Below are 24,694 nucleotides of genomic sequence, written 5' to 3'. Positions count from 1 at the left end.
GACTGGAGCATCTCTCTCCTAAGGAAAGGCTGAGAGACCTGAGACTGTTCAGCCTGGAGAAGGCTCAGGTGAATCTCATCCATGGATATAAATACCTGAGGAGAAGGTGCACAGAAGATGGAATCAGGCTCTTTTCAGTGGTGCCCAGTGACAAGTCAAGAAGCAATGGGCACAATCTGACACACAGGAGGTTCCCTGTGAAAATTGGGAAACACTCTTCCTGTGAGGGTGACTGAGCACTGGCACAGGTTTCCCAGAGCTATTGTGAAATCTCCATCTTTGGAGATATTCAAAAGCCATCTGGATTAAAGCATCTCCTTTATTGCCATGTCCTGTTTCACAATCCTTTTCTGCGATTTGGACTGCTTTCAAAAAAAGACTTTATGTTTCTACCACTGGCTTGTGGGGACTTACTGGCACTAAATTCAATCTCCAAAGAACTGCTGAGTGATTGTCAAGATCTGGAGACATCTCAATTCACTGAGTGCTTCCTGTTCAAACCAGACCTTCTCTCAGCCTGCCCAGAGCTGCCTGGCCATGTGCTGCACTCCTGTGACAAGGATGGGTCCACATCCTGCATAGCACCACAGCAAAAACCCAGAAGAGCTCTCTGAGTACAGTGGCTTTGTCATTGGCCCCTGGGAAGGCAAAGATTTTTCAGTCCACAAAGTCAGGTGATCTAGCCCAGAACTCTCAGCTGGACTGTCCATGTAGAATAATAGAGTCATAGGATCTTTTTTGTTGGAAAAGATCTACAAGATCATCAAGTCCAACCTGTGACCAATTCCCATCTTGTCAACTGGACTAGAGCACTGAGTGCCAGATCCAGTGTTTCTTGGACACCTCCAGGGCCAGGGACTCCACCACCTCCCTGGACAGCCCCTTCCAATGCCTGACAGCCCTATCAGTGGAGAAATTCTTCCTGAGGTCCAACCTAAACCTCCCCTAAACCTAAATGGCACAGCTTGAGGCCATTTCCTCTTGTCTTGTCCCTTGTTCCCTGGGAGCAGAGCCTGACCCCTACCTGACTCCATCCCTGTCAGGGAGTTGCAGAGAGTGAGAAGGTCCTCCCAAGCCTCCTTTTCTCCAGGCTGAGTCCCCTCAGCTCCCTCAGCTGCTTCTGGTTCTCCAAACCCTTCCCCAGTTCCCTTCCCTTCCCTGGACACGCTCCAACCCCTCAATGTCTTTCTTGCAGTGAGGGGCCCAGGACTGGATGCAGCACTCGAGCTGTGGCCTCACCAGTGCCCAGCACAGTCACGTCTCTGCTCCTGCTGACCACAGTATTTTTGATACAGGCAGGATGACATTGGCCTTCTTGTCCACCAGGCACACGCTGGCTTATGTTCAGTGGCTGTTGACCAGCACTCCCAGGTCCTTTCCTGCTAAGCAGCATTCCAGACTCTCTTTCCCCAACCTGGAGCACTGTGAGGGGTTAATGTGGCCAAAGTGCAGGACCTGGCACTTTACTTTATTGAACTTCACACCATTGACCTTGACTCTTTGATACAGCCTGTTCAGACCCCTCTGCAGAGTCTTCCTGCCCTCCAGCAGATCAACACTCCCACCCAGCTTGGTGTCTATCAGAAAACTTCCTGAGGGTGCCCTCAATCCAGATAGTTGGTAAAGATACTAAACAGGACTGGCCAAATACTAAGCCCTGGGGAACCCCACTGGACTGGCCCCAGCTGGATATAACTCCATCCACCACTCTCTGGGCCTGGCCATCAGTGTGTTTTTAACCCAGGGAAAATGCCCCTGTCCAAGCCATGGCTCTCAGTTTCTCCAGGTGAATGCTGGAGGAAACGGTGTCAAAGGCTTTGCTGAAGTTCAGGTAAACATATCCACAGCCTTTCCCTCACCCACCCAGGAGGTCACCTGGCTGTAGAAGGAGATCAGATTGGTCAGGCAGGATCTGCCTTTCCTAAACCTGTGCTGGCTGGGCCTGGCCTCGTAGTGCATGTATCCTGTACATGCTGTGTGATCACACTCAAGGTGATCTGTTCCATAACCTTTGCCAGCACTGAGGTCAGGCTGAGAGGCCTGGAGTTCCCCAGATCCTCCTTCCAACCTTTCTTGTGGATGGGCATCACATTGGCACCTCCAGTCATCTGGGACCGCTCTGGTGAGCCAGGACTGATGATAAATGATGGAGAGTGGCTGGGCAAGCTCTTCCACTACCTCCCTCAGTGCCCTCGGGTGAATATCATCTGGCTCTGTGGACTTGTGAGTGTCTAAGTGGCTCAGCAGGGAGTCCGTTCTGCTCCCTGTCCCTGTCTAACAGCTCAGGGGACTGGTTGCCCCAAGGAAAATGGCTTTTCTTGTTGATGACTGAGGCAAAGAAGGCATAAAGTCCCTCAGCCTAAATCTGACAGGATTTAAAACAGTTTACATGACTGTGCCCTATTCCTGAAACTAGACCAGTGTCTCTCCAGCACTACCAGCAAATCCCCTTCCCCCCCCTCCATCAGCATTGTACAGGCATGTCTGCCACCCCCAGTGGTCTGGTAAAGATATCACTGTGGTGTTTTGGACTGTTCAAAGTGTGCAAGATATTTGTGATGAAATGGAAGAGCTGGGCTGAGGATATATTGCATAGAGAGCACCTGGGACTGCATGCTGAGGTGATGTGTTTTTGCATATGTCCAATTATTTGTATAGGCATGAGTGAATAGAGGATTCTTCTATCAGTTGTAGGCAGGGAAAAAACCTGTGGAAGGTATTCTGAATCAGAGTTACCCTTCCTAGGTTTACAGGCATGGGAATATCTAGATAAACTAAGAAGTTTTCAGCAAAAGCAGAGAGTGTCTCTTGCTCACTGGCACTAACCTGCAGATCAGAAGTCTCAGCAGGTATAATCCCTCGCAAGGTTCACAATAACATTTCTTGGAGAATCTCCCACTTATTTGCAATTTGCGAAGAGGCACACACGTACATGCCTCTGTGTGTGTGTGTGGGGGGGTGTGCACTCTTCCTGATATCCCCAAAACTACCTTACATCTCCATCAGAGGCATCAGCTTAAAAGCCCAGGTAGGACCCAGCCTCTCCTTGCTGCAGTGTTTGGCTGACCATCCTGCTGTGCCTGTTATCCTGCTCAGCTCTTCTACATCTGCACCTCTACTTTCAGGATTTTACCAACAAAACTGCCAAAAGTTTTTAATAATGCTAATTTATCTTTTAACATCCTGTTTTATCTATTGTACAGCTGGGATAGCTGGGACAGACATACCAAGCAATCCATCTTGGGTTGTGCAGTGAGTTGTTGGGAAAGCCAGCAATAGAATCCATAAGTCCTGAATCCAAGTTCTCCAAGTGCTTTGACTAGTCCAGATTCCCTCCTTAACACCCTTGTGAGATTGTTTATAGGAGCTGTATTCATATAGCCAGTAAGACATCAAAATTTTCTAATTATATCTAGTCATGTCAAATGACAATTATGCCCTTAGTTCAGTTTGCCAGACAATGCTTTACCAAAGAAGGCTTGCCAAAAATGTTTTGACCGAAGAAAGAGGAGGCATCTGTAGCATCTGCAGACGAGATCGTATAAAACGTCCCCGCGACACGTCTGCCCTGGCTCCAGGGAAAGCTCCAAGGTAAGTGAGGGGGGTCTGCAGGCTGGCAGGAAGGGATGGTGCCCTTATGTGCCACAACATTCCTGCTGCTTCCAGTGTTCGTGTCCAGGAGGAGACTCCATTATAAACCTGCTCTCAAGGCATCTGCACGTTTTCACTCTGGATTTCTGTGCAGCAGCAATGAGGGAACTGCCATTTCTGTTTTACAGCACTGACCAGCTGCCAGCCTGCAAACCACCCATCTGGTGTCACAGGAGGTAAGAACCTGATTTACTGATTCGTAGAGGGCAGAGACAGATCCCTTTGGGTGGGGTTTCTGGCAGGCTCACTGGTTCACCCTATGTGCAAACCTGGTGGGATTGCAGTAGAAAGGGGGGATGCCCAAGGCTGCGTTTGAAACCTCTGAATACTGATGATAGAACAGAAAATGCCCATGGGGACATTCTTCACTTCTGCTTACTTGACCTTACAGAAATCAAGGTGTGCTGCTTTCCCATCTTTGCTATGGCAGTAGGAGAGTGGGACCAGATAAGCTCAGCAGGAAAAAGTGCAAAATCCTGTATTCTACCCAAGAATATATTAATTAAAAATCATCTGAGCAAACGCATCTTCTAACCACCTTTGTAAAGTGCCAGAACTCTCTTACCCATTTTCTTGCTCCAGACAAAAAAATATATTTATTACCTAATGAATAAAGAGGGAATAAATTTTACTAATGTAGCTAGAGAATTTTCAAATGCAGTTGGCTAAATTTAGGTACCTACACGTTTAATACATCATCTGAAGAAATACCCCTTTTTTTCTTTTTAACATTTGAGAACTCACCTGTTCCTGGATTTTTTTCAGTAAGTATTTATTTGGGATCTTAACACAGCCTTGGCAATTCCAATTTCAGTGCTTGAATTTTATTTCACCCAAGTCAGAATTTTGGGGCTGAAATTATTTAGGTATTGTAGTGAATGACGACAAATGTGTACAGCAAATTAAATTGTAGCAGATTATTAAAAGGTCACAAAGCCTGCCCTTCTTTTCTTTTTCAGTTGACAACTTCATTAGTAACATTCATTAATTTCCCACTACCTTTGCATTACCATTACATTTAATAGGTAAATGTCCCACAGATTCAATGTTTTCCAAGATTGTAGTTCACCTGCACTACAGTTTTTACTTAATTATTCATCCTTTTAATGAATTTGCCTAATAGCGATGTCTTAGTGAAACTTCCTCAACAAATTCACTCTTGTCTTACAGGCACAGTATTCTTAAAGCACCAAACCCATAGTTCTGAAAAGGTCATTAAGGAGTGTTTGAAGACCTAGAATACATCCATGAAAGCCCCTTATTTTCTAAGTTGACGTAAAATTAAATTTCTACTTATGTTAAAATACTCAGAGTATGAAGAGAAACCAAGGCACAGGATATAACATTTTCCCAAATCTTGAAAAAATGTAAGTAATCAGTGCCATATTGTTTCTCCACAGAGTCATCTGCTGACGTATCCTCAGCAGACGTAAAGAGCAGCCATGGCCTCTGGAGATGCTGAGATGGCCATTTTTGGGGAGGCAGCTCCTTACCTCCGAAAGTCAGAAAAGGAGAGAATTGCAGCCCAGAACAAGCCTTTCGATGCCAAGTCATCTGTCTTTGTGGCTCATCCTAAAGAATCCTTTGTAAAAGGGACAATTCAGAGCAGGGAATCAGGGAAAGTCACTGTCAAGACTGAAGGGGGAGAGGTGAGTGAAAAACAAGCCTGAAGGACAACATTTCTTTCCCACTCTGGGTTCTTAGCTGACATCTGAGCATGTCCTCCTGCCTCTGATAGACCCTGACCGTGAAGGAAGATCAAGTCTACTCCATGAACCCTCCCAAGTACGACAAAATCGAGGACATGGCCATGATGACCCACCTCCACGAACCCGCTGTGCTGTACAACCTCAAAGAGCGTTACGCAGCCTGGATGATCTACGTAAGTGGCAGCAGCAGCTTCCTTTGGGCAGCTGGAGGAACTGCTCTGCCAGGCCCAGGGGAAGCCAACGTGCTGTGTCCCTTCCTCGCAGACCTACTCGGGTCTCTTCTGCGTCACTGTCAACCCCTACAAGTGGCTGCCCGTGTACAACCCGGAGGTGGTGTTGGCCTACCGAGGCAAGAAGCGCCAGGAGGCCCCTCCACACATCTTCTCCATCTCTGACAACGCCTATCAGTTCATGCTGACTGGTGAGTGCTTGACCTCCCTCACAGCAATCTAATAAAAAACCCTGCTGATCTCACTGGGACACGTGACAAGCCAGCTAAAACCACCACAGAGCTGCATGACTGTGAACTTGAGTGAGTTATGTAGCAAATAATTTCAAGTGAGAGTGACCCAAAAGCATGTATAGACTCACTATAATGTATTATTTTCACTTTATTGTACAAAATTCTATACTCTCCCACTACACAGTACCAGAAATAGTGCTTGACTTAGTTTTCTACATTTTTTCACTGATAAGAAAGAAGTTATTATTCCATATAATCCAGTATTTTGAACATGGGTGGACAATGTGTTTATATTTCCTGATGAGAACTATGTCAAGGGCAAGTTGATACATAGCTTGTCTTAGGTCCAGATGCCCCTGACTCTTCAATATATTCATTTGGGTTTATTCTTAATACTGTTAGGATCTAGAAGGGAACTGGGTAGTCTTAGACTTTCTGAAGAATCCCCAGCTTCTATTTACACCTTTACTTCTATTCAGCTTAGAGTTACCCAGGTTAGTTGCTAATATAGCTCTCATTTTGCCTCTTCCCCAGATCGGGAGAACCAGTCCATCCTGATCACGTACGTACACCCCCTGCTCGGGTCCCTGAGGGGCTGCCCAGGGCCAGGGCTCCTCCTGCCTGACCACACGCTCTCTGCTTCTCTCCTTGCTCTGACAGCGGAGAATCCGGTGCCGGGAAGACTGTGAACACAAAGCGTGTCATCCAGTACTTTGCAACAATTGCAGCCAGCGGGGAGAAGAAAAAGGAGGAGCAGACATCAGGCAAAATGCAGGTGAGTCAGGAAGAACAGACTGGACACTTGGGCCGTCATTGCCCTGTCAACTCAACACAGTCCATGAATAATTTTCCCCCTGCAGGGAACACTTGAGGATCAAATCATCAGTGCCAACCCACTGCTGGAGGCCTTTGGAAATGCCAAGACCGTGAGGAACGACAACTCCTCGCGCTTTGTGAGTTGGTGACTTGGACAAAATCTCTCCCTCTCATGGCAGGACAAGTGATGCCTGAGCAGGTCTCCATGTAAAGGAGATGTCAGAGGAAAACATCCAGATTCAAATGTTGTTGCTTCTCCCTAACAGGGCAAATTCATCAGAATCCACTTTGGGGCCACAGGCAAACTGGCTTCTGCTGACATTGAAACTTGTAAGAGATTCTCCTGGACTGCTCCCATCCCTTCCCAAATTCCCACCTCCATGTGCATTGCTGTGCCTAACTCTTTCTACCTTCCTGGGCAGATCTGCTGGAGAAGTCCAGAGTCACTTTCCAGCTCAAGGCGGAAAGAAGCTACCACATCTTTTATCAGATCATGTCCAACAAGAAGCCAGAGCTAATTGGTAGGAGACATCACCAAGCTTTTTGAAGGAAGATCTCTGAGCAAGATTCAACTACATTACAAAAAGTATTAAATTTAACCCACCTACACATTTGTTTTCAGAAATGCTCCTCATCACCACCAACCCTTATGATTTCCCTTTTGTGAGTCAAGGCGAGATCAGTGTTCCCAGTATTGATGACAAGGAGGAGTTGATGGCAACAGATGTGAGTAATGTACAAAACAGGTCAACAGGCATAGGTCATACATCACATAACACACAAATATTTCACTTTGCTGATTGTATTATCAGAGTGCCATTGACATCCTGGGCTTCACTGCTGATGAGAGAACAGCCATCTACAAGCTGACAGGGGCTGTCATGCACTATGGGAACCTGAAGTTCAAGCAGAAACCAAGAGAGGAACAGGCAGAGCCTGAAGGCACAGAAGGTATTATTGAGCTCAATAATTAACCCTTCTGTAACCCACTGTGGAAGACAGCAAAAGTTGTTTATTGTTGGACTTTAGGATCCCAAGAAAATTAGTCAGCCAGGAAAAAAACCCTGTCCCTTGCCCTTAGTACACCAAGTTCCCTTATTTCAGGATTTATGTATCATATGCTATGAACAGTTAGTAGTATAAACTTCCAGGAAGTCAGGAGTGATGGATGTTCCTTTAGTCATGCCTTTGTTGGAATATGGCTTGCAACTGTGAAACAGCCCAGTGATTCAGTTCTAACATTTGTCTTCCCCTATCCAACACTAAGGGAAGGCAACTGTAAGAGGTTTATTTGATTCCTTTCCTTTGTGGGCACAGGACCTACAACCCCTGTCTCCAATTCTGTGAGCAACACCTCCTCTTGCTAAAGGACAAGGCAGGAGGTGGAGAGCACCATAGGTAACAGGATGAAGCCCAACTGGTTTTACTGAACATCAGAAACAAAAGCTCAGAAAGGGTTCTGGATCTGAAAGAGAACAGAGATATTGTCTCTGTGTTTCACTCTAAATATTGTGTGGTCTAGATCACCTGAATACAGATCAGTACCTGGTTGTTGTCACTGCAGCTCCTGAGCTGCAGGTGCACTACGAGCTTTCAGACTAACAAGCTTCATTTTTCAGTTCAGTGCCAGGAGATTTTTGAAAACATCATTACTTTCTACGTGTTCTAGGGAAGATTTTGAAACATAAATTGTTTTAGAAAAGCTCAATATGCATAATGACAAGTGTGATGTTGCCAAGATTCCCTCTATGAGAGTCTATCAAAAGTTTTCAAAGAACAGAAATCTGAACCCTGCAGCCTTTAGGCTGAATCCTGGGAAGTCTGCTCCAGGATTCAAAGTTTACTGGATGTTAAATTCTTCCTTTTTCCTCTGCCTTTTCAGTTGCTGACAAGGCTGCCTACCTGATGGGCCTGAACTCAGCTGACATGCTCAAGGCCCTCTGCTACCCCCGAGTCAAGGTGGGGAATGAATACGTGACCAAGGGCCAAACAGCTCAGCAGGTAAGAAACGTTGTAGCCTCTAACCATGTTTAGAATTAATATCCTGTTGATTCTCCTCTGCCCTGTATGGTAACGCCAGGCACTTATTTTTTCCTGTAGGTGCACAATTCAGTGGGTGCCCTGGCAAAGGCTGTCTATGAGAAGATGTTCCTGTGGATGGTTGTTCGCATCAACCAACAGCTGGACACGAAGCAGCCCAGGCAGTACTTTATTGGTGTGCTGGACATTGCTGGCTTCGAGATCTTTGATGTAAGTAAGATTTGGTAAGAGCTACTTGGAAGTGACAGCTGAATGTTATGATCAATTTGAGACACATTTTTAAAGAAGACATAATATTATCACATCATTAGTGTTATTTTTCTTTTTTGTCATGAATTAAAAAATTACTTTTCAAAAGACTTGTCTTATTTCAAGATGTGAAAACTCAAAAGTACAGAATGGTTTAATCAGAAAAATTCCTTGGTTATATAGTCAAGGACAAGATAGTATAAAAATATGTACATCACGATAGTCCTAAGCTTGTGTTTCTTCTTCCTGTAACTTGGTATATATTATATCTTCACAACTTTATTAATGAAAAAAATTCCTTGTGGACAATTAATTTGATGCCTTTCTCTTTTTCATTATGTAGCTGCAAAGCAGACTGAAGAAATGCACAGGATGGACAATGAAGCCAAGATAACTCCATTCCTTAGTTTTAAAGGATGAGGTTTTGCAATTATTGCTGCATCTTTCAATATGTATCCTTCTTATTTTATTTCCAGTTCAACAGCTTTGAGCAGTTGTGCATCAACTTCACCAATGAGAAACTGCAACAGTTCTTCAACCACCACATGTTCGTGCTGGAGCAGGAGGAGTACAAGAAGGAGGGAATTGAATGGACATTCATTGACTTTGGGATGGACCTGGCTGCCTGCATTGAGCTCATTGAAAAGGTATCCTACCTGTTCAAATGAGTTACATGCAGAAAAACTCTGTAATCACTTGGTCTTATTGTTCAAAGGGATCTTCTATGTTCCTGCCCAAGTATTCTGCTTTTCTTATTCAAAATACCTTGCCCCGTAGTTTACTTTTTCTGTTAAGTGAGAAATGAAGGAGATTGTGGCAGATGTGTGGCAGACTTGTGGCAGCAAGTCTGTACTGATCTCTTTTCAAGCACAAAAAGTTTGTTTAACTCTCAATAAGAGTGTTCTTCCAAACCAGCTAGAGCCAATTTCCGGTCAGTGTGTCCTCCTCACCTTTCAGCTCTGACAAGGTGCTTGTACAGCAGAACAGCTGCATCTTTGCAAAATGGACGCAGAGGATGGACACACATAAATAACTGTCAGTACACAGTCACACTTGCAGGTGCCTCCCTCAACTGACAGTGTGAAGGCAGTTGTACTGCATATGAGATGGCAAGTTCAGTGGCTGGCAGATGATGAGCAGTTGGAATCATAGAATCAGCTCTGGGCATCACTTAATCTAACCTGCTTGTTCAAGGCAGGGTCAGCTAGAGCGGTTTACTCAGGACCACATCCAGTTGGATTTTTAATATCTCCAAGGGTGCAGATGCCACAGATACTTCAGGGGACTTTTTCTAACTCTGGACCATCTTCACAGTAAAGAAGCTTTTTTCTTCTCATTAAATGGAATTTACTTAATCATGCCTCTTTCTTCTTGTCATATCACAGGACATCACTGAGCTCTCTCTTCTCTCCCTCCCATTTGGTATTTATATAGATTGATAAGATCTCCCAGAGCCTTCTCATTTCCATGCAGGACAGTCCTGTCAGCTTATTTTTGCATGTCAGACATTCCGATCATTTAAATATATCTGTGGCCTGTCACTGGGCTCACTCTACTACATCCATGGGGGTAGCCAAGAGCTAGAACAGCACTCCAGATGTTTCTCATCAGAGCTGATTAGAGAGGAAGGATGGACTCCCATGAGCAACAGAATGCAGCTGAGGATGAGTTGGCTGCCTTTGCTGCAATGGTGTACTTTTGGCTCATGTTCAATGTGTTTAACACATCTGTTTTTGCTCTCAGTCCCACTGCATAAGAAGGTAGTGCTCTAATTTTATAAAGCACATTCTCCACACAAACTAAATTAATTTCTCTTATTCTTTATAGTTAATTTTGTATTAAAAATATAGGTATCAATGTACTCAATCCCACTTTCTAGAAGAAAATGTAATTAAATATTAATATTTTCTGATGTGTATCTCAATCTGTGTTCCATTACTATGTCTACATGAATGTCATTATTGCCCTGAAAGCTAAATTACAATCTGTCTCCCTTGTGATTTCTTCCAGCCCATGGGCATCTTCTCCATCCTGGAAGAGGAGTGCATGTTCCCCAAGGCAACTGACACCTCTTTCAAGAACAAGCTCTATGACCAGCACCTGGGCAAGTCCAGCAACTTCCAGAAGCCCAAACCTGCCAAAGGCAAGGTTGAGGCCCACTTCTCCCTGGTGCACTACGCTGGCACAGTGGACTACAACATCACTGGGTGGCTGGAGAAGAACAAGGACCCCCTGAATGAAACTGTCATTGGGCTGTACCAGAAATCATCTGTGAAGACCCTGGCCTTACTCTTTGCCAACTATGGTGGAGCAGAAGCAGGTTGGCTATATGAATCCCATATTTTCACTGATGTACAGCTTACAAAAAGGAATAATAAAAGGCAAAAGCAAAAATCTAAAATCTGTTTTATTTATTTTTAATTTAGCTGAGGCCAGTGGTGCAGGCAAGAAAGGTGCCAAGAAGAAGGGTTCTTCTTTCCAGACTGTCTCAGCTCTTTTCCGGGTACAGTAGAGACTTTGCTATTTCTTCCTAAGATAAGGAGTAAACCCACCAATCACTATGGCTTGTCTTTTTTTGGCTTAGTTCTTTTAAAAGGTCCTGAAGTTCTTGGGCCACATTTTACTAGGAATAAATCCAGTGTAGTCTACTCATACTCCATTCCACTGAATGTACAGCTTTTCTCTTTGCCCACTTGTCCGAGGATGATGCTTCTAGATGGAAGAATGTCAAAGAAAAAATGTCTAAAATATACTTAAAATAGACCAGATTTCCTCCAGATGCACACCTCTGGCTTCAGAAGCTGTTATTGCCCTTTTACAACATTCTGGCTACTGTTGACCTGTTTGCTCCATTTATATGTCTAGTTTTTCTCTCTGACTCAAGGATCAATTTCTTATACTTGAAATACCATCATTCCTTGGGTTATGGATTTTTAAGATGTCAATACTTCACAGTCCTTTGTCATAACCAAGTCTTGCTTCCTGACTGCTCCATACAACTCTTCCAGGTGAAATGCCTCCCGTCTCCCGAGGTATTACCTTTTTCATCCTTCATGTATGCCTCCCTTCTTGATATAGCTTAATTTCTTCTACAGATCTGCTGTCATATGATTCTTCATTACCTGAGAGCCTCTAGCCAGTGCTCTGAAACAGGACATGGGCATGTGTCTATATGCCCCAAGAAAAATAATCACAGAATTGTAGAATATGCTGAACTGGAGAGGACCCATCAGGATCATCCAGTCCTGGCCCTGCCCAGGACACTCGAACTATTCCACCTTGTCCCTGAGAGCATTGTCCAAACACTCCTTGAGCCCTGGCAGTCTTGGGGCCATGATCACTGCCCTGGGGAGGCTGTTCAATGCCCAACCACCCTCTGGGGCAATTATCATAGCTGTACTGCCTGTATCATTTGAAAATAATGCAAAAAGTCTATGTCTAAAGGTCATAAGACTTTAGGAGGTAATGTTGTAAGAGAAATATTGTTTGGTGCATTTGGGTTGCATTTCTGTTATGTTTTTAAATTTTCTTCCACTATCCCTCTTGTTTAGACATGTTAGTGTTTATGCATCCTAATGTTTTCTCTGTTTTATTTGCATGCTTTGCGATGTCCTCTAGAACATCTGCTTCCCTCCCCTAATTATAGACAATAATTTTTTATAAATAACTATACAAATATCAATTACAAAACAAGGCTGGGGTTCATCTCACTTTACAATACAAGAAAAATGTGTATTCTCGACATATAAAACTGGTTTTGTTCCTTTTGCTTTTAGTAGGGAAAACATGAAGGTTTTATGTAGTGTGTTCCATATGACCCAGCTTTGACGCCTCCTGCAGAATGCTTCCCATTCATTGCCTCATAGGGGTACTACTTTATCTCTCTGGGTACATCCTGTGGATATAATTTCTGATAAAGGTATTCCACTAGAGTTAGTGAAATGTATTACAATTCTGTGTTTAAGAGTACAATATTTTCTACAGATTACTCGGAAGAACTTTATACATTAAGTTAAAAACAGCAAAGATCTGTGGAAAGTCAGAAAACCTGATGCAGAGGGCTTCAGTTCAGGGTTCTGCTCATTTGTGTACATCTCATTTCAGAGGGCTTGATGCTTACAGAAGGAATTACGTTTGCTAATATCAACTTTTCTTAATGACTCTCCCAGGAGAATTTAAACAAGCTGATGACCAACCTGAGGAGCACCCACCCCCATTTTGTGCGCTGCATCATCCCAAATGAAACGAAAACACCTGGTAAGAGATTTACATATGCATCGAACGTTCTCAGTATGGTGCAGCTCTTGCTCTCTGTGTTACAGAACATGGTGTGTATTTGTGCTCTGCCTTGCTCAGGTGCCATGGAGCACGAGCTGGTGCTGCACCAGCTGCGCTGTAACGGCGTGTTGGAAGGGATCAGGATTTGCAGGAAAGGATTTCCCAACAGAGTCCTGTATGCAGATTTTAAACAGAGGTCAGACTTCATCCCCTTACTGGATCACTTCACTCATCTTGAGTAGCTTGTGAAATTTAATTTTTCCCTCCTGTGCCTAAAGCCTTCCCTATAGTTTCGGTTTAATAAGTGCTGTTACATTCTCAACTGTTTTTAGAATCTTTCTTTCCATGTAGCAGCCAGTTGGTCTCAACAACAGACCTCTTCATATTCATAGAATTATAGAATCATTTAGGTTGGAAAAGACCCTTAAGATCATTGAGTCCAAAGCAAATCCTTCCATTTTCTTCCTCAGATACAAAGTACTAAATGCCAGTGCTATCCCAGAGGGACAGTTCATTGACAGCAAGAAGGCTTGTGAGAAACTTCTTGGATCAATTGATATAGACCATACTCAATACAAATTTGGTCACACTAAGGTACAAAATCTGCTTGCTTCAAGTACCGTGGGTTTTTGGTTTGCACGGCTTGAGACTGACACTCAGTTACTCCAGATAGTATGTGAAATGATCCAATAGTGTATGTAAAATAAATCAATCAAGTAGTTTTTTACTCAACATTTGAATAAACTGAAATTCATTGCCATAGGATGATTTAATTAAGGGTTAATTAAGTGTTCCTAATTTAAGACAAAGTTGTAGAATGAGAGAATCAAGGGTTAATAAAAATAAAAGCAAAATGTCTGGCTATTATAGTTCCTCAACTGCAGGTAACCAGAAGCTTGGAGTGACAAAAGAGTCGGGCACTACATATATTCTTTGTGGTTTTGCTTTTTCTCTTAACTTCCCATAGTGCCTGTCATGGGGGGAAGAGCACCAGGTTACCCTGAACAAGCACATACACTGCACCTATTTTCATGTTCTTACCTAAGGTGTTCTTCAAAGCTGGGCTCGTAGGCCTCTTGGAGGAGATGAGGGATGAGAAGCTGGCACAGCTCATCACCCGCACACAGGCCAGATGCAGAGGTTACCTGATGAGGGTGGAGTACCAGAGAATGGTGGAGAGAAGGTAGGTTTTTCTTCAAATCAGGTTCACCCTACTTGGCTTATTGTGTCATCATGGTATAAATATTGAATATTAATTTGACTTACCTTTCAGAGAGTCCATCTTCTGCATCCAGTACAACATTCGTGCATTCATGAATGTCAAACACTGGCCCTGGATGAAGCTGTTCTTCAAGATCAAGCCCTTGCTGAAGAGTGCAGAGTCTGAGAAGGAGATGGCCAACATGAAACAAGAGTTTGAGAAAACCAAGGAAGAGCTTGCAAAGTCTGAGGCAAAGCGGAAGGAGCTGGAGGAGAAAATGGTGAAACTTATGCAGGAGAAAAATGACCTGCAGCTCCAAGTGCAGGCTGTGAGTATCACCAGTGTGCTTTATCCCAACTCTGCTGTGACTATCAAGTTGATATTTACAATTACACTTTCAAAAGACACATAGAAACTACAATTTAGCTCAGTTCAATTTTGATTCTTTAAGTGGTGCTCTTACAAGTGTAACTAGCTTTAATAAGGACTGTCAGCATATTACCTGGGTGAGGCTTTCTATGGTGTATGCTGAGCTCTCGTAGCATTTCTCAGATTCACAGACTAATCACAGCTGGAAGAGACCTTCAAGATCATCTGCTCCAACCATCAACCCAGCACCACCATAATCCCTCCTAAACCATATTCCCAAGTGCCACATCCAGACTCCCGTTGAACACTTCCAGAGATGGTGACTCTACCACCTCCCTGGGCAGCTTATTCCAATGCCTGACCACTGTTTCGGAGAAACTTTTTTTCCAATATCAAATCTGAACCTCCTCTGGCACAACTTAAGGCTGTTTTCTCTCGTTATTTCACTTGAGACATGGCAGAAGAGACCAACGCTCACCTCACTACACCCTCCTTTCAGGCAGTTGTAGAGAGCAGTGAAGTTCCCCCTGAGCCTCCTCTTCTCCAGACTAAACAAACCCAGCTCACTCAGCCACTCCTCCCAGGACTTGTTTTTTTGACCCTCTGCTACCTTCACTGCCCTTCTGCTTATATCAGAACAATCAAGAAACTTTTTTTTGTAAAATGTTTGTTTTGCTAGTACTTTTTTCCTATGTCTCCAAAACTGAGTGTGCCTCTCCTTACACACTCATAATTAAGAATTCTCGGGGCAAATTAAGAGGCCACTACTTTCCTCTCTTTATTCTCCAGTAGAACAAGATAACTTGTTTCTTTCTGGTTTAGGTGGTGGCTTGAATAGTCTGGATAGTAACAGACTTTACTATGGTATAATACTGAACTAAGAGGAAAGAGAATTTAATATTCTCACTCACCCTCCTACATCACTAAGAATCATTACACAAAATCACGTGCTACATCTGTGGTGTTACAATGCTGTGCTTTCTAAATTAAATCAGTCACAGAATAGAAAAGACTGACTCCTCCAAGTGATACTATGCAGCACATGTGACATATAGAAAAAGCCACATGCCCCCCTTTTTAAAGAGTCTTGAGCTGTAAAAAGATGAAAGAATCCACGCACTGCTAACATTATTATTTTTCTTTCATACTATTTCTGCTGGACTGAAACCTGAGACAAAATATAACAAATACCACGGGACATATGTTGCAGAAAAGAAGCCTGGAGGCAAATTTTCCAGCAGGTCGTTTTCTTCTTAGCTGATGACAGTAGCACAGAGAAGAGACAAGGCTGACAGATATTGAGTATTTTGGGGCCAATGGTGTTGAAAATAGGAATCAAAAACAGTTACTCCAGAAAGAGAGTAAGGTGAAAAAAGATATATACAGGAATGGTGTCAAGATAATTGTGTCTTCAGTATTTATATGCATCTTGGCATATGATTATCACTCAGAACTTCACAAACATGGGATATATTCCTATGATTAAACCTGAATTTATGCATTTTGTTCCAATGTTTGATAGTGAGATAATTTTGGATTCTTTACCCTGCACAAATATATAAATACTCAGGTCTTGAGGTAAATCGAAAAGGATTTTACTTGGTTTAAGATTTAAAACCAGTCTGTTTCAAAACTAACAATATAAAATCAATTTTATATTATATGTCATTTTATTGGAACATGTATCAAATTTTCAACTACAAAACTGCTATCCAGGACTCTGAATTATGCAGGTAATAATCTCAATATTCCCTCAAAAAGCGTATCCCTAACATTTTCCCACCAGGAAGCTGATGCTTTGGCTGATGCTGAGGAAAGGTGTGACCAGCTCATCAAAACCAAAATCCAGCTGGAAGCCAAAGTTAAAGAAGTGACTGAAAGGGCTGAGGATGAGGAGGAAATCAATGCTGAGCTGACAGCCAAGAAAAGAAAGCTGGAGGATGAATGTTCAGAGCTGAAGAAAGATATTGATGACCTTGAGCTAACACTGGCCAAGGTGGAGAAGGAAAAACACGCCACTGAAAACAAGGTATGAGGCAGAAAATCTCACCCACACTCCAGAAAAGAGCCCCGTGCTCTTCCAGGACTTCTGGATCTACTTCCTTGATTTACACTTGCTCCCTTCTTCCTAAAGGTGAAAAACCTCACAGAGGAGATGGCAGCCCTGGACGAGACCATTGTCAAGCTGACAAAAGAGAAGAAAGCCCTCCAAGAGGCCCATCAGCAGACCTTGGATGACCTGCAGGCAGAGGAGGACAAAGTCAATACACTGACCAAAGCCAAGACCAAGCTGGAGCAGCAAGTGGACGATGTAAGCACACGGACACAGAGCAGGAACAGACAGGTATGGAGTTTGAGCTGGCTGGTGGAGCACTGATGGCCTTGTTCTGTGTAGCTGGAAGGGTCCCTGGAGCAAGAGAAGAAACTGCGCATGGACCTGGAGAGAGCCAAGAGGAAACTGGAAGGAGACCTGAAGCTGGCCCAGGACAGCATCATGGATCTGGAGAATGATAAGCAGCAGCTGGATGAGAAACTGAAGAAGTAAGTGTGGCCCTGGGGCACCTCCGTGCTGGGCTGCAGCTCTTGTCTTTTTCCTTTGAGCTGTAACCCACTTTGCTTTGCCCAAAGGAAAGACTTTGAAATCAGCCAGATCCAGAGCAAAATCGAGGATGAACAACTTCTGGGCATGCAACTACAGAAGAAGATCAAGGAGCTGCAGGCAAGTATCTGCTCCTCCCCCTGCCTGCCCCAGGCTCGGCTCAGGGAGGAGGAGGGCACGGGTGTGAAGGGTCCCTCGTGTTCTCCAGGCCCGTATTGAGGAACTGGAGGAGGAAATCGAGGCCGAGCGAACCTCTCGCGCTAAAGCAGAGAAGCATCGGGCTGACCTGTCCAGGGAGCTGGAGGAGATCAGCGAGCGCCTGGAAGAAGCAGGAGGGGCGACGGCAGCTCAGGTGGAGATGAACAAGAAGCGGGAGGCAGAATTCCAGAAGATGCGCCGGGACCTCGAAGAGGCCACGCTGCAGCACGAAGCCACGGCTGCCGCCCTGCGCAAGAAGCACGCGGACAGCACAGCTGAGCTGGGGGAGCAGATCGACAACCTGCAGCGCGTCAAGCAGAAGCTGGAGAAGGAGAAGAGTGAGCTCAAGATGGAGATTGATGACTTGGCCAGTAACATGGAGTCTGTCTCCAAAGCCAAGGTACACAAGTATTTTTTTTAGGAATTTGGGAGCAATGCGATGATTTTGTTTTAATTTTATATTTTTTAACTAGTATCAGGTTATAAGTGATATTTCCAAATCTAATGTGCAGAACTATGGGTGTATGCACATAGTCCCCAGACATGTAAACTGCACCTTCTGGACACATTTTCCTCCTGTAAAGAAGGAAAGATCAAGATATTTACTCTATTTTCCTCTCTATATATATATGTATATATATATTATATATATATATTTGCTTACATATTTTCTTATATATATTTTCTTATATATATTTTCTTGTGACTGATACATAGGCAAACCTGGAGAAGATGTGCCGCACCCTGGAAGACCAGCTGAGTGAATATAAAACAAAGGAGGAGCAGAATCAGCGCATGATCAGCGATCTTAGTGCTCAAAGAGCTCGTCTGCAGACAGAATCTGGTACAGCACTTCCACCTCTAATTTGGAAATGGGAGAACTCCATAAATTACTTTATTGGATATTAAAATGTTTTCTCAACTACAAACTTTTCCAGGCGAATATGGACGCCAGGTGGAGGAAAAAGATGCTTTAATTTCTCAGCTGACTAGAGGGAAACAGGCTTTCACCCAGCAGATTGAAGAACTGAAGCGGCAACTAGAAGAAGAGATAAAGGTGAAGATATATAGGTTACAGATAAAATCTTTGACATAACATTGATTTTGATGAAATGTCCAAGATTTCAAAAGGTGATCCAATTAAAAGTTCAAACCATCTCCCCAGGTCATGCAATCCAGGCCCTATCAGCACAGGACTCTCAACTTTTTATCTTGCAGCCACTTAATTGCTATTTCTGTGGATATCATATATCAGTGTCAAGAGAAAATTTACGGGATATATCTACTCATTATTGCAATATTTTTTCCACAGGCCAAGAACGCCCTGGCCCACGCCCTGCAGTCCGCTCGCCACGACTGTGACTTGCTCCGGGAACAATATGAGGAGGAGCAGGAAGCCAAGGGGGAGCTGCAGCGCGCCCTGTCCAAGGCCAACAGCGAAGTGGCCCAGTGGAGAACCAAATACGAGACGGACGCGATTCAGCGCACGGAGGAGCTCGAGGAGGCCAAGTACGTGAGCAGGGTGGGGAAGGCTGGCAGGGAATAAGAATGGAAATTTGAAGAAACCACTGAAATATTGAAAGGCAAAAGCCTAGTAGTAGATTGGGGAGATATATGAAACAGAAATATTTACTATAAAGGATGCAGTTTTGAAAAACACAGTGAAAATAGGTTACATGACAAAGAATGCAGGAGAAAGGACATCTGTGTACAGAGGGAGAGCAAAACTGGAAAGAAGCTGTCACTGCCCCATCCCTGGGAGTGTTCAAGGTCAGGTTGGAGCCTTGAGCAACCTGGTCTAGTGGAAGGTATCCCCTCTGCTAGCATGGAACTACTTGATTTTTAATGTCCCTTCCAAAACAAACCATTCTGTGTTCTGTGATTCTATGAAGACCTTGGGAAAATAAAAAAAACTACTGGCAGGGTTGGCTCTGCACTATGTGCATAGTACTGTGGTATGAAAATCAACATCCATTTTCATCTCCAGTTAAGAGATGTGCTCATCTCCTCCCAGGAAGAAGCTGGCACAGCGCCTGCAGGATGCAGAGGAACACGTCGAAGCTGTCAATGCCAAGTGTGCCTCCCTGGAAAAGACAAAGCAGAGGCTGCAGAATGAAGTGGAGGACCTGATGATTGATGTGGAGCGATCCAATGCTGCCTGCGCTGCTCTGGACAAGAAGCAGAAGAACTTTGACAAGGTCTTTTGGGCTCCAGCCCTGGGACTCCTGGGCACAGCCTCCCCCCGGGATGGCCACATCCCCACTCACGCCCCGTTTCTCTTCAGATCCTGGCAGAATGGAAGCAGAAGTATGAGGAAACGCAGGCTGAGCTGGAGGCCTCCCAGAAGGAGTCTCGCTCCCTCAGCACGGAGCTGTTTAAGATGAAGAATGCCTATGAGGAGTCCTTGGACCACCTGGAAACAATGAAGCGGGAGAACAAGAACTTGCAGCGTAAGTCCCTGGCCCTCTGCTCCGGGATGGGCTTTCTCACAAGCTGAGCATTGCTGCGGGGTCTGTGCCTGCAGCTCTGCAAGGATGCCTGTCACCCTGGTGGGACAGGGCCCTTCCCATTCTGCTCTGGGCCTGAGCAAGCCATTGGTCTTTGTTCCCACAGAGGAGATTTCCGACCTCACGGAGCAGATTGCGGAGGGAGGAAAGGCAATTCATGAGCTGGAGAAAGTCAAGAAGCAAATTGAGCAGGAGAAATCTGAAATACAGGCTGCTCTGGAGGAAGCTGAGGTACCCGACCAGAATCATTGCTGTCTGCACTAAATGTGTGAGCAAGGAAGAAACAATGCTAAAAAGGCCTTGCTTCTGCTCTGTTCTGGCTGCAGAGGGCAGCCAGCTGAGACTTCCTGGAATATTCTCTAATCCCCTAGAAAGCAAGCAGTAGGTTTTTCAGTGTTCCCCATGTTTGTGTCCACTTGTCCAGGCCTCTCTGGAACATGAAGAGGGGAAGATCCTGCGCCTGCAGCTTGAACTCAACCAGGTGAAGTCTGAGATTGACAGGAAGATAGCAGAGAAAGATGAGGAGATTGACCAGTTGAAGAGAAACCACCTCAGAATTGTGGAGTCCTTGCAAAGCACCCTGGATGCTGAGATCAGGAGCAGGAATGAAGCCCTGAGATTGAAGAAGAAGATGGAGGGAGACCTGAATGAAATGGAGATCCAGCTCAGCCATGCCAACCGTGTGGCTGCAGAAACACAAAAGAACCTGAGAAACACACAGGCTGTGCTCAAGGTCTGTTCAGCAAAGCTGCAGAAAGAGAAATGAGATCCCCGACATTTTTGGCCCTCAAGCGCACACTGATGCCTTGTAATTCCTCTTGTCTCTCTTACAGGACACCCAGATCCATTTGGACGATGCTCTCAGGACCCAGGATGACCTGAAGGAGCAGGTGGCCATGGTGGAGCGCAGAGCAAACCTGCTGCAGGCTGAAATTGAGGAGCTACGGGCAGCCCTGGAGCAGACGGAGCGGTCGAGGAAAGTGGCTGAGCAGGAGCTCCTGGATGCCACCGAACGTGTGCAGCTCCTCCATACCCAGGTCAGGGCATGGAGCAAAGGCAGCCGTGTTGACACTTAACAAACCCAGAGAGCAGGAACATACCCGGGGACAGGCAGTACTAGAATGGCCTCTCTACTGCAGTCCACAAGGAAAGGCATGTTCAGTGTCCATCACTCGAGCCCACCACTGGCATTACGTAAACAACCACTGTACAAAGAATTCCACATTCACAATTGCCGATGGAATGGGAAAGACTTGGCTCAGGGAGTAGGTTTGCTATTGCAGACCCTAGAATAAAAATCTTGCCATGTCCTTCCTGTTGCACAGAACACCAGCTTGATCAACACCAAGAAGAAGCTGGAGACAGACATTTCTCAGATTCAGAGCGAAATGGAGGATACGATCCAGGAAGCCCGCAATGCTGAAGAGAAGGCCAAGAAGGCCATCACAGATGTGAGTCAGGGCTCCTTTCATTGCTGACGGGGGATGTATTCTCCCCAAAATGTCTCCAGCCCCACAAGGGCTTTGACCTTTTGCTCCGCTCAGGCGGCCATGATGGCAGAAGAGCTGAAGAAGGAGCAGGACACCAGTGCCCACCTGGAGAGGATGAAGAAGAACCTGGACCAGACGGTGAAGGACCTGCAGCTCCGTCTGGAAGAGGCCGAGCAGTTGGCCCTGAAGGGAGGCAAGAAGCAAATCCAGAAGCTGGAGGCCAGGGTGAGTAGGGCTGTGTTGGTGCATGAGGGACCCCGTCCCTTGGAGAGACACCCCCAGGGAAGCTGCAGGGATGGGCTTCTCATTGCAGGTGCGGGAGCTGGAAGGGGAGGTTGATGCTGAGCAGAAGCGCAGCGCTGAAGCCGTGAAGGGCGTGCGCAAGTACGAGAGGAGGGTGAAGGAACTCACCTACCAGGTAATGGCCCCTGTGGGCATCTGCAAAAACTGAAAGTGTTTGCACCTGATTGCCAAGGGGAATTGCTACCTGCCATAGCGGGGGAACCGATTCACTCTTTCCTGTTTGCCAACTGCTTTAGTCTGAGGAAGACCGGAAGAATATTCTCAGGCTGCAGGATCTGGTGGACAAGCTGCAAATGAAGGTGAAATCCTACAAGAGACAATCTGAGGAGGCTGTAAGTATCACTCTGAGTGCTTGGCAAGAAACACTTTCCCAGAGGGTAGCTTGGCCCCTGAGGAAGCTTGGCCCAATAGAAGAAAGTTGGACGGTGTCACTGGTCAATAATGGAGTTCTTCAAGTTCTCCAAAAGGCTCCTAAATCAGCCTCGCCTTGGAGAACGAAATCAATGAGTCACTAACAAGACTAATAAGAGGGCAAATGTACACAGCATTTTCTGCATCAGGACAACAAAGCAGCCTGTAAGAAGGAGTCTTATTAATGGTAAGGATAGTACAGTATATTAAGAAGTTTTGAAAATAACTTAGTTTCAGATTTTTGATAGCAGACAGAGAAGGTGTTGGAAGTATCCTCCCAAGCCACTTTGCGTTCAGCTCTTAGAATTGTGCAAGGACCCTTTGCCTGTTTCTGGGCGTGCAGCACTCAGGGAGGAACTGAGGGAATCCTGCAGCCCCTGAATTTATGATTGGCTGAGCGTGGCTTCTTCACTGTGGCAAACAGTCCATCCCAGACAAGGGCTTCTGGACTCAGTGAGGGGGATCTGTGAGAGGGGCACTGAGGAGTTCTCAAGGATCTCACTGAGACTCACGGATAAGCTGTGGTGGGTGGTGGATGGAAGTTTGTGCCTTCCCCCAGGCCAAGGCACAGGAGCAGCGACACCCCTGCCCTGAGCTCCTCACCACCAACTCCTTCCTTCTCTCAGGAGCAGCTCTCCAATGTCAACCTCTCCAAGTTCCGCAAGATCCAGCACGAGCTGGAGGAAGCCGAGGAACGGGCTGACATTGCAGAGTCACAGGTCAACAAGCTCCGAGCCAAGAGTCGGGAGTTTCATAGGAAGATAGAAGAGGAAGAGTGAGATTGTCATGAGGTACAAAGTGACCTGCGGGCTGCACAAAATGTGAACCCTCTGTCACTTCCTTCTGCAATTTACCCACCTCAGTGTCTAGTGAATAAAGAGTAGATTCCTCTGCAAACACACCATGACCAGTGCCTTCTTTGGGTTTGGTTTTCTCACCATACTTGGGATACTGCATTGCAGAACAAGACTCCTTACTTTTTCCTGGTTAGGAAAGGGGAGCTGATGCAAATATTGGACTGAGGACCTGCAAACTTAGAGGCTGGCCATTCCTGTGGAGACTCCTCAAAGTCCAGCCTGTGCTCTCTTTTGTCCCCAGCAGCTCCTTGTCCTGCTCCTGCCTTCACATGCTCCTAATGCTTCTCCCATTGTCCTTTCAGCACAAGTTCCTTCCCATGGGAGAGGCAAGAGAGGGTGATCCCTGTCCTTTTTCCTTTCCCTGCCCATGTTTCTGATGCTGGCACTCCCCAACACTAAACACCCACTCCTAAGTAATCAGAGGTTACAGTGCACCGCACCATCAAGGACCAGCAGTTCCTTGACAGAGACAGTTTTAGTCACCGCGAGCACGGTTACAACATACTGACAGTGCCTCTACATTGTGCCATCTCCCTTACCCTGGGTTCCCTCAGCTGCTGCCACCGCCTGCTCCCAGTTTCCCCTTGAGTGGGCAAACAGCAGAGCCCTGCCTGGGGCCCTGTGCTGGAAGGACTCTCCCTTAGTACCCACCTCTCGCACAGCACATGCACCAACACACCTCCTCAACAATCACCTCAGAGGTCAGCCTTGGCACCTCCTGCACAACAGGCTGCACGTGGCACTGTCTCAGACAAGAGAAAAGAAGAAAACAGACGGGTGCAGCCCTCCATTCCTTCCTCCCATTACTGTCCCTTGTGAGCATTGGTGAGGAGAACTTCTGTCAGTGCTGTCAGTGCTGTATCTCAGCAGAGAGCAATGGGAGGTGGTTCTTTAGGGGCAGACCTCAGCCTTCAATCACAAAGACCTCAAGAAAGCCACCTAACACCTGGCCAGACTAGTCCTCTCTGACAATGGCTCACAGCATGCATTGATCTGCCACCACAGGCAGGGCCTCTTGGCCTTAGCCTTTGCCTGCCCAAGCCCACCTGTGAGCTGACTGCTCCTCTTGGGTGGCAGTCCCACCTGCAGGCATCTCCAAAGCTTCAGGGGGGGCTGGGTAGAGTCTAGATGGTACACAACATCCGTGAGTATCCCTGTTAGCTGGAATGGCTGGTGCAAGCATTAACTTCTGAGACTCTCTGAAACCCTGCTCTACAGACCCTGCACCATCCTTTGCCTTCCATTGCCTGCACCGAGAAAGCTTGAGGATGTGTCACCAGAACGAAGGAATGCAGCCAGCAAAGTCAGGCAGAAGGAAGAGAGGAGCGAGCCCTGGCCCTACTGGCAAGTGGAACACCTGGAGAGTTTCTTTGATGACTTGTCCAAAAGTGCTGTCTCAGAGGGCACCGGTGTGAAAAGGCAGTCAAGTCACTGAAGAAGCAGCTCTCACATCAAGGGCTATAACTGTGTCTGTTCTGACTTACCACTGCCTTCTTTAGACTGTTTCTTCCTCCAGCCTCCTGCCCCTTTCACTTGCACACAGTTACATGCCC

At 45.7% G+C, this 24,694-nt stretch overlaps 1 protein-coding gene and 1 long non-coding RNA gene across 2 annotated transcripts in view; one reads left to right on the top strand and one right to left on the bottom strand.

Moving 5' to 3' along the window:
- Positions 1–5,078: 5,078 nt before the first annotated feature.
- Positions 5,079–23,185, top strand: LOC113971469 (myosin heavy chain, skeletal muscle, adult-like). The gene is made up of 38 exons (XM_027691433.1): positions 5,079–5,300; positions 5,390–5,533; positions 5,625–5,781; positions 6,358–6,385; positions 6,484–6,598; positions 6,684–6,776; positions 6,906–6,969; positions 7,062–7,160; positions 7,262–7,365; positions 7,452–7,590; positions 8,522–8,640; positions 8,740–8,889; positions 9,405–9,575; positions 10,939–11,248; positions 11,355–11,431; positions 13,098–13,185; positions 13,285–13,402; positions 13,677–13,800; positions 14,253–14,389; positions 14,480–14,735; positions 16,563–16,805; positions 16,911–17,087; positions 17,172–17,317; positions 17,405–17,495; positions 17,584–17,973; positions 18,291–18,417; positions 18,512–18,630; positions 18,886–19,082; positions 19,588–19,771; positions 19,858–20,023; positions 20,187–20,311; positions 20,505–20,813; positions 20,914–21,117; positions 21,406–21,531; positions 21,625–21,795; positions 21,884–21,988; positions 22,110–22,205; positions 22,911–23,185. The coding sequence occupies exons 1-38, from the start codon at positions 5,094–5,096 to the stop codon at positions 23,061–23,063; spliced, it is 5,829 nt and encodes a 1,942-aa protein (XP_027547234.1). The 5' UTR covers positions 5,079–5,093; the 3' UTR covers positions 23,064–23,185.
- Positions 11,317–24,694, bottom strand: part of LOC113971471 — a 51,394-nt gene continuing 38,016 nt past the window's right edge. The window contains exons 4-5 of the long non-coding RNA XR_003535562.1: positions 14,473–14,589; positions 11,317–11,458 (exon numbers count right to left, since the gene is read on the bottom strand). This is a non-coding gene — a long non-coding RNA (uncharacterized LOC113971471). The remainder of the gene's footprint in view (positions 11,459–14,472; positions 14,590–24,694) is intronic.

This window comes from Neopelma chrysocephalum, unplaced genomic scaffold (genome assembly GCF_003984885.1).
Source record: "Neopelma chrysocephalum unplaced genomic scaffold, ASM398488v2 Primary Assembly neopelma1_84, whole genome shotgun sequence".
Lineage (NCBI taxonomy): Eukaryota > Metazoa > Chordata > Aves > Passeriformes > Pipridae > Neopelma > Neopelma chrysocephalum.
Note: the sequence above shows the minus strand (reverse complement) of the source record. Positions and strands in the feature narration are given on the sequence as shown.

Excerpts from the sequence above, each read along its gene's own strand:
- LOC113971469 (XM_027691433.1), top strand. The coding sequence starts at position 5,094 with ATGGCCTCTGGAGATGCTGAGATGGCCATTTTTGGGGAGGCAGCTCCT. Across the intron at positions 7,161-7,261 it reads CAAGAAGCCAGAGCTAATTG|AAATGCTCCTCATCACCACC; the intron begins GTAGGAGACATC and ends ATTTGTTTTCAG. Across the intron at positions 11,249-11,354 it reads CTATGGTGGAGCAGAAGCAG|CTGAGGCCAGTGGTGCAGGC; the intron begins GTTGGCTATATG and ends TTTTTAATTTAG.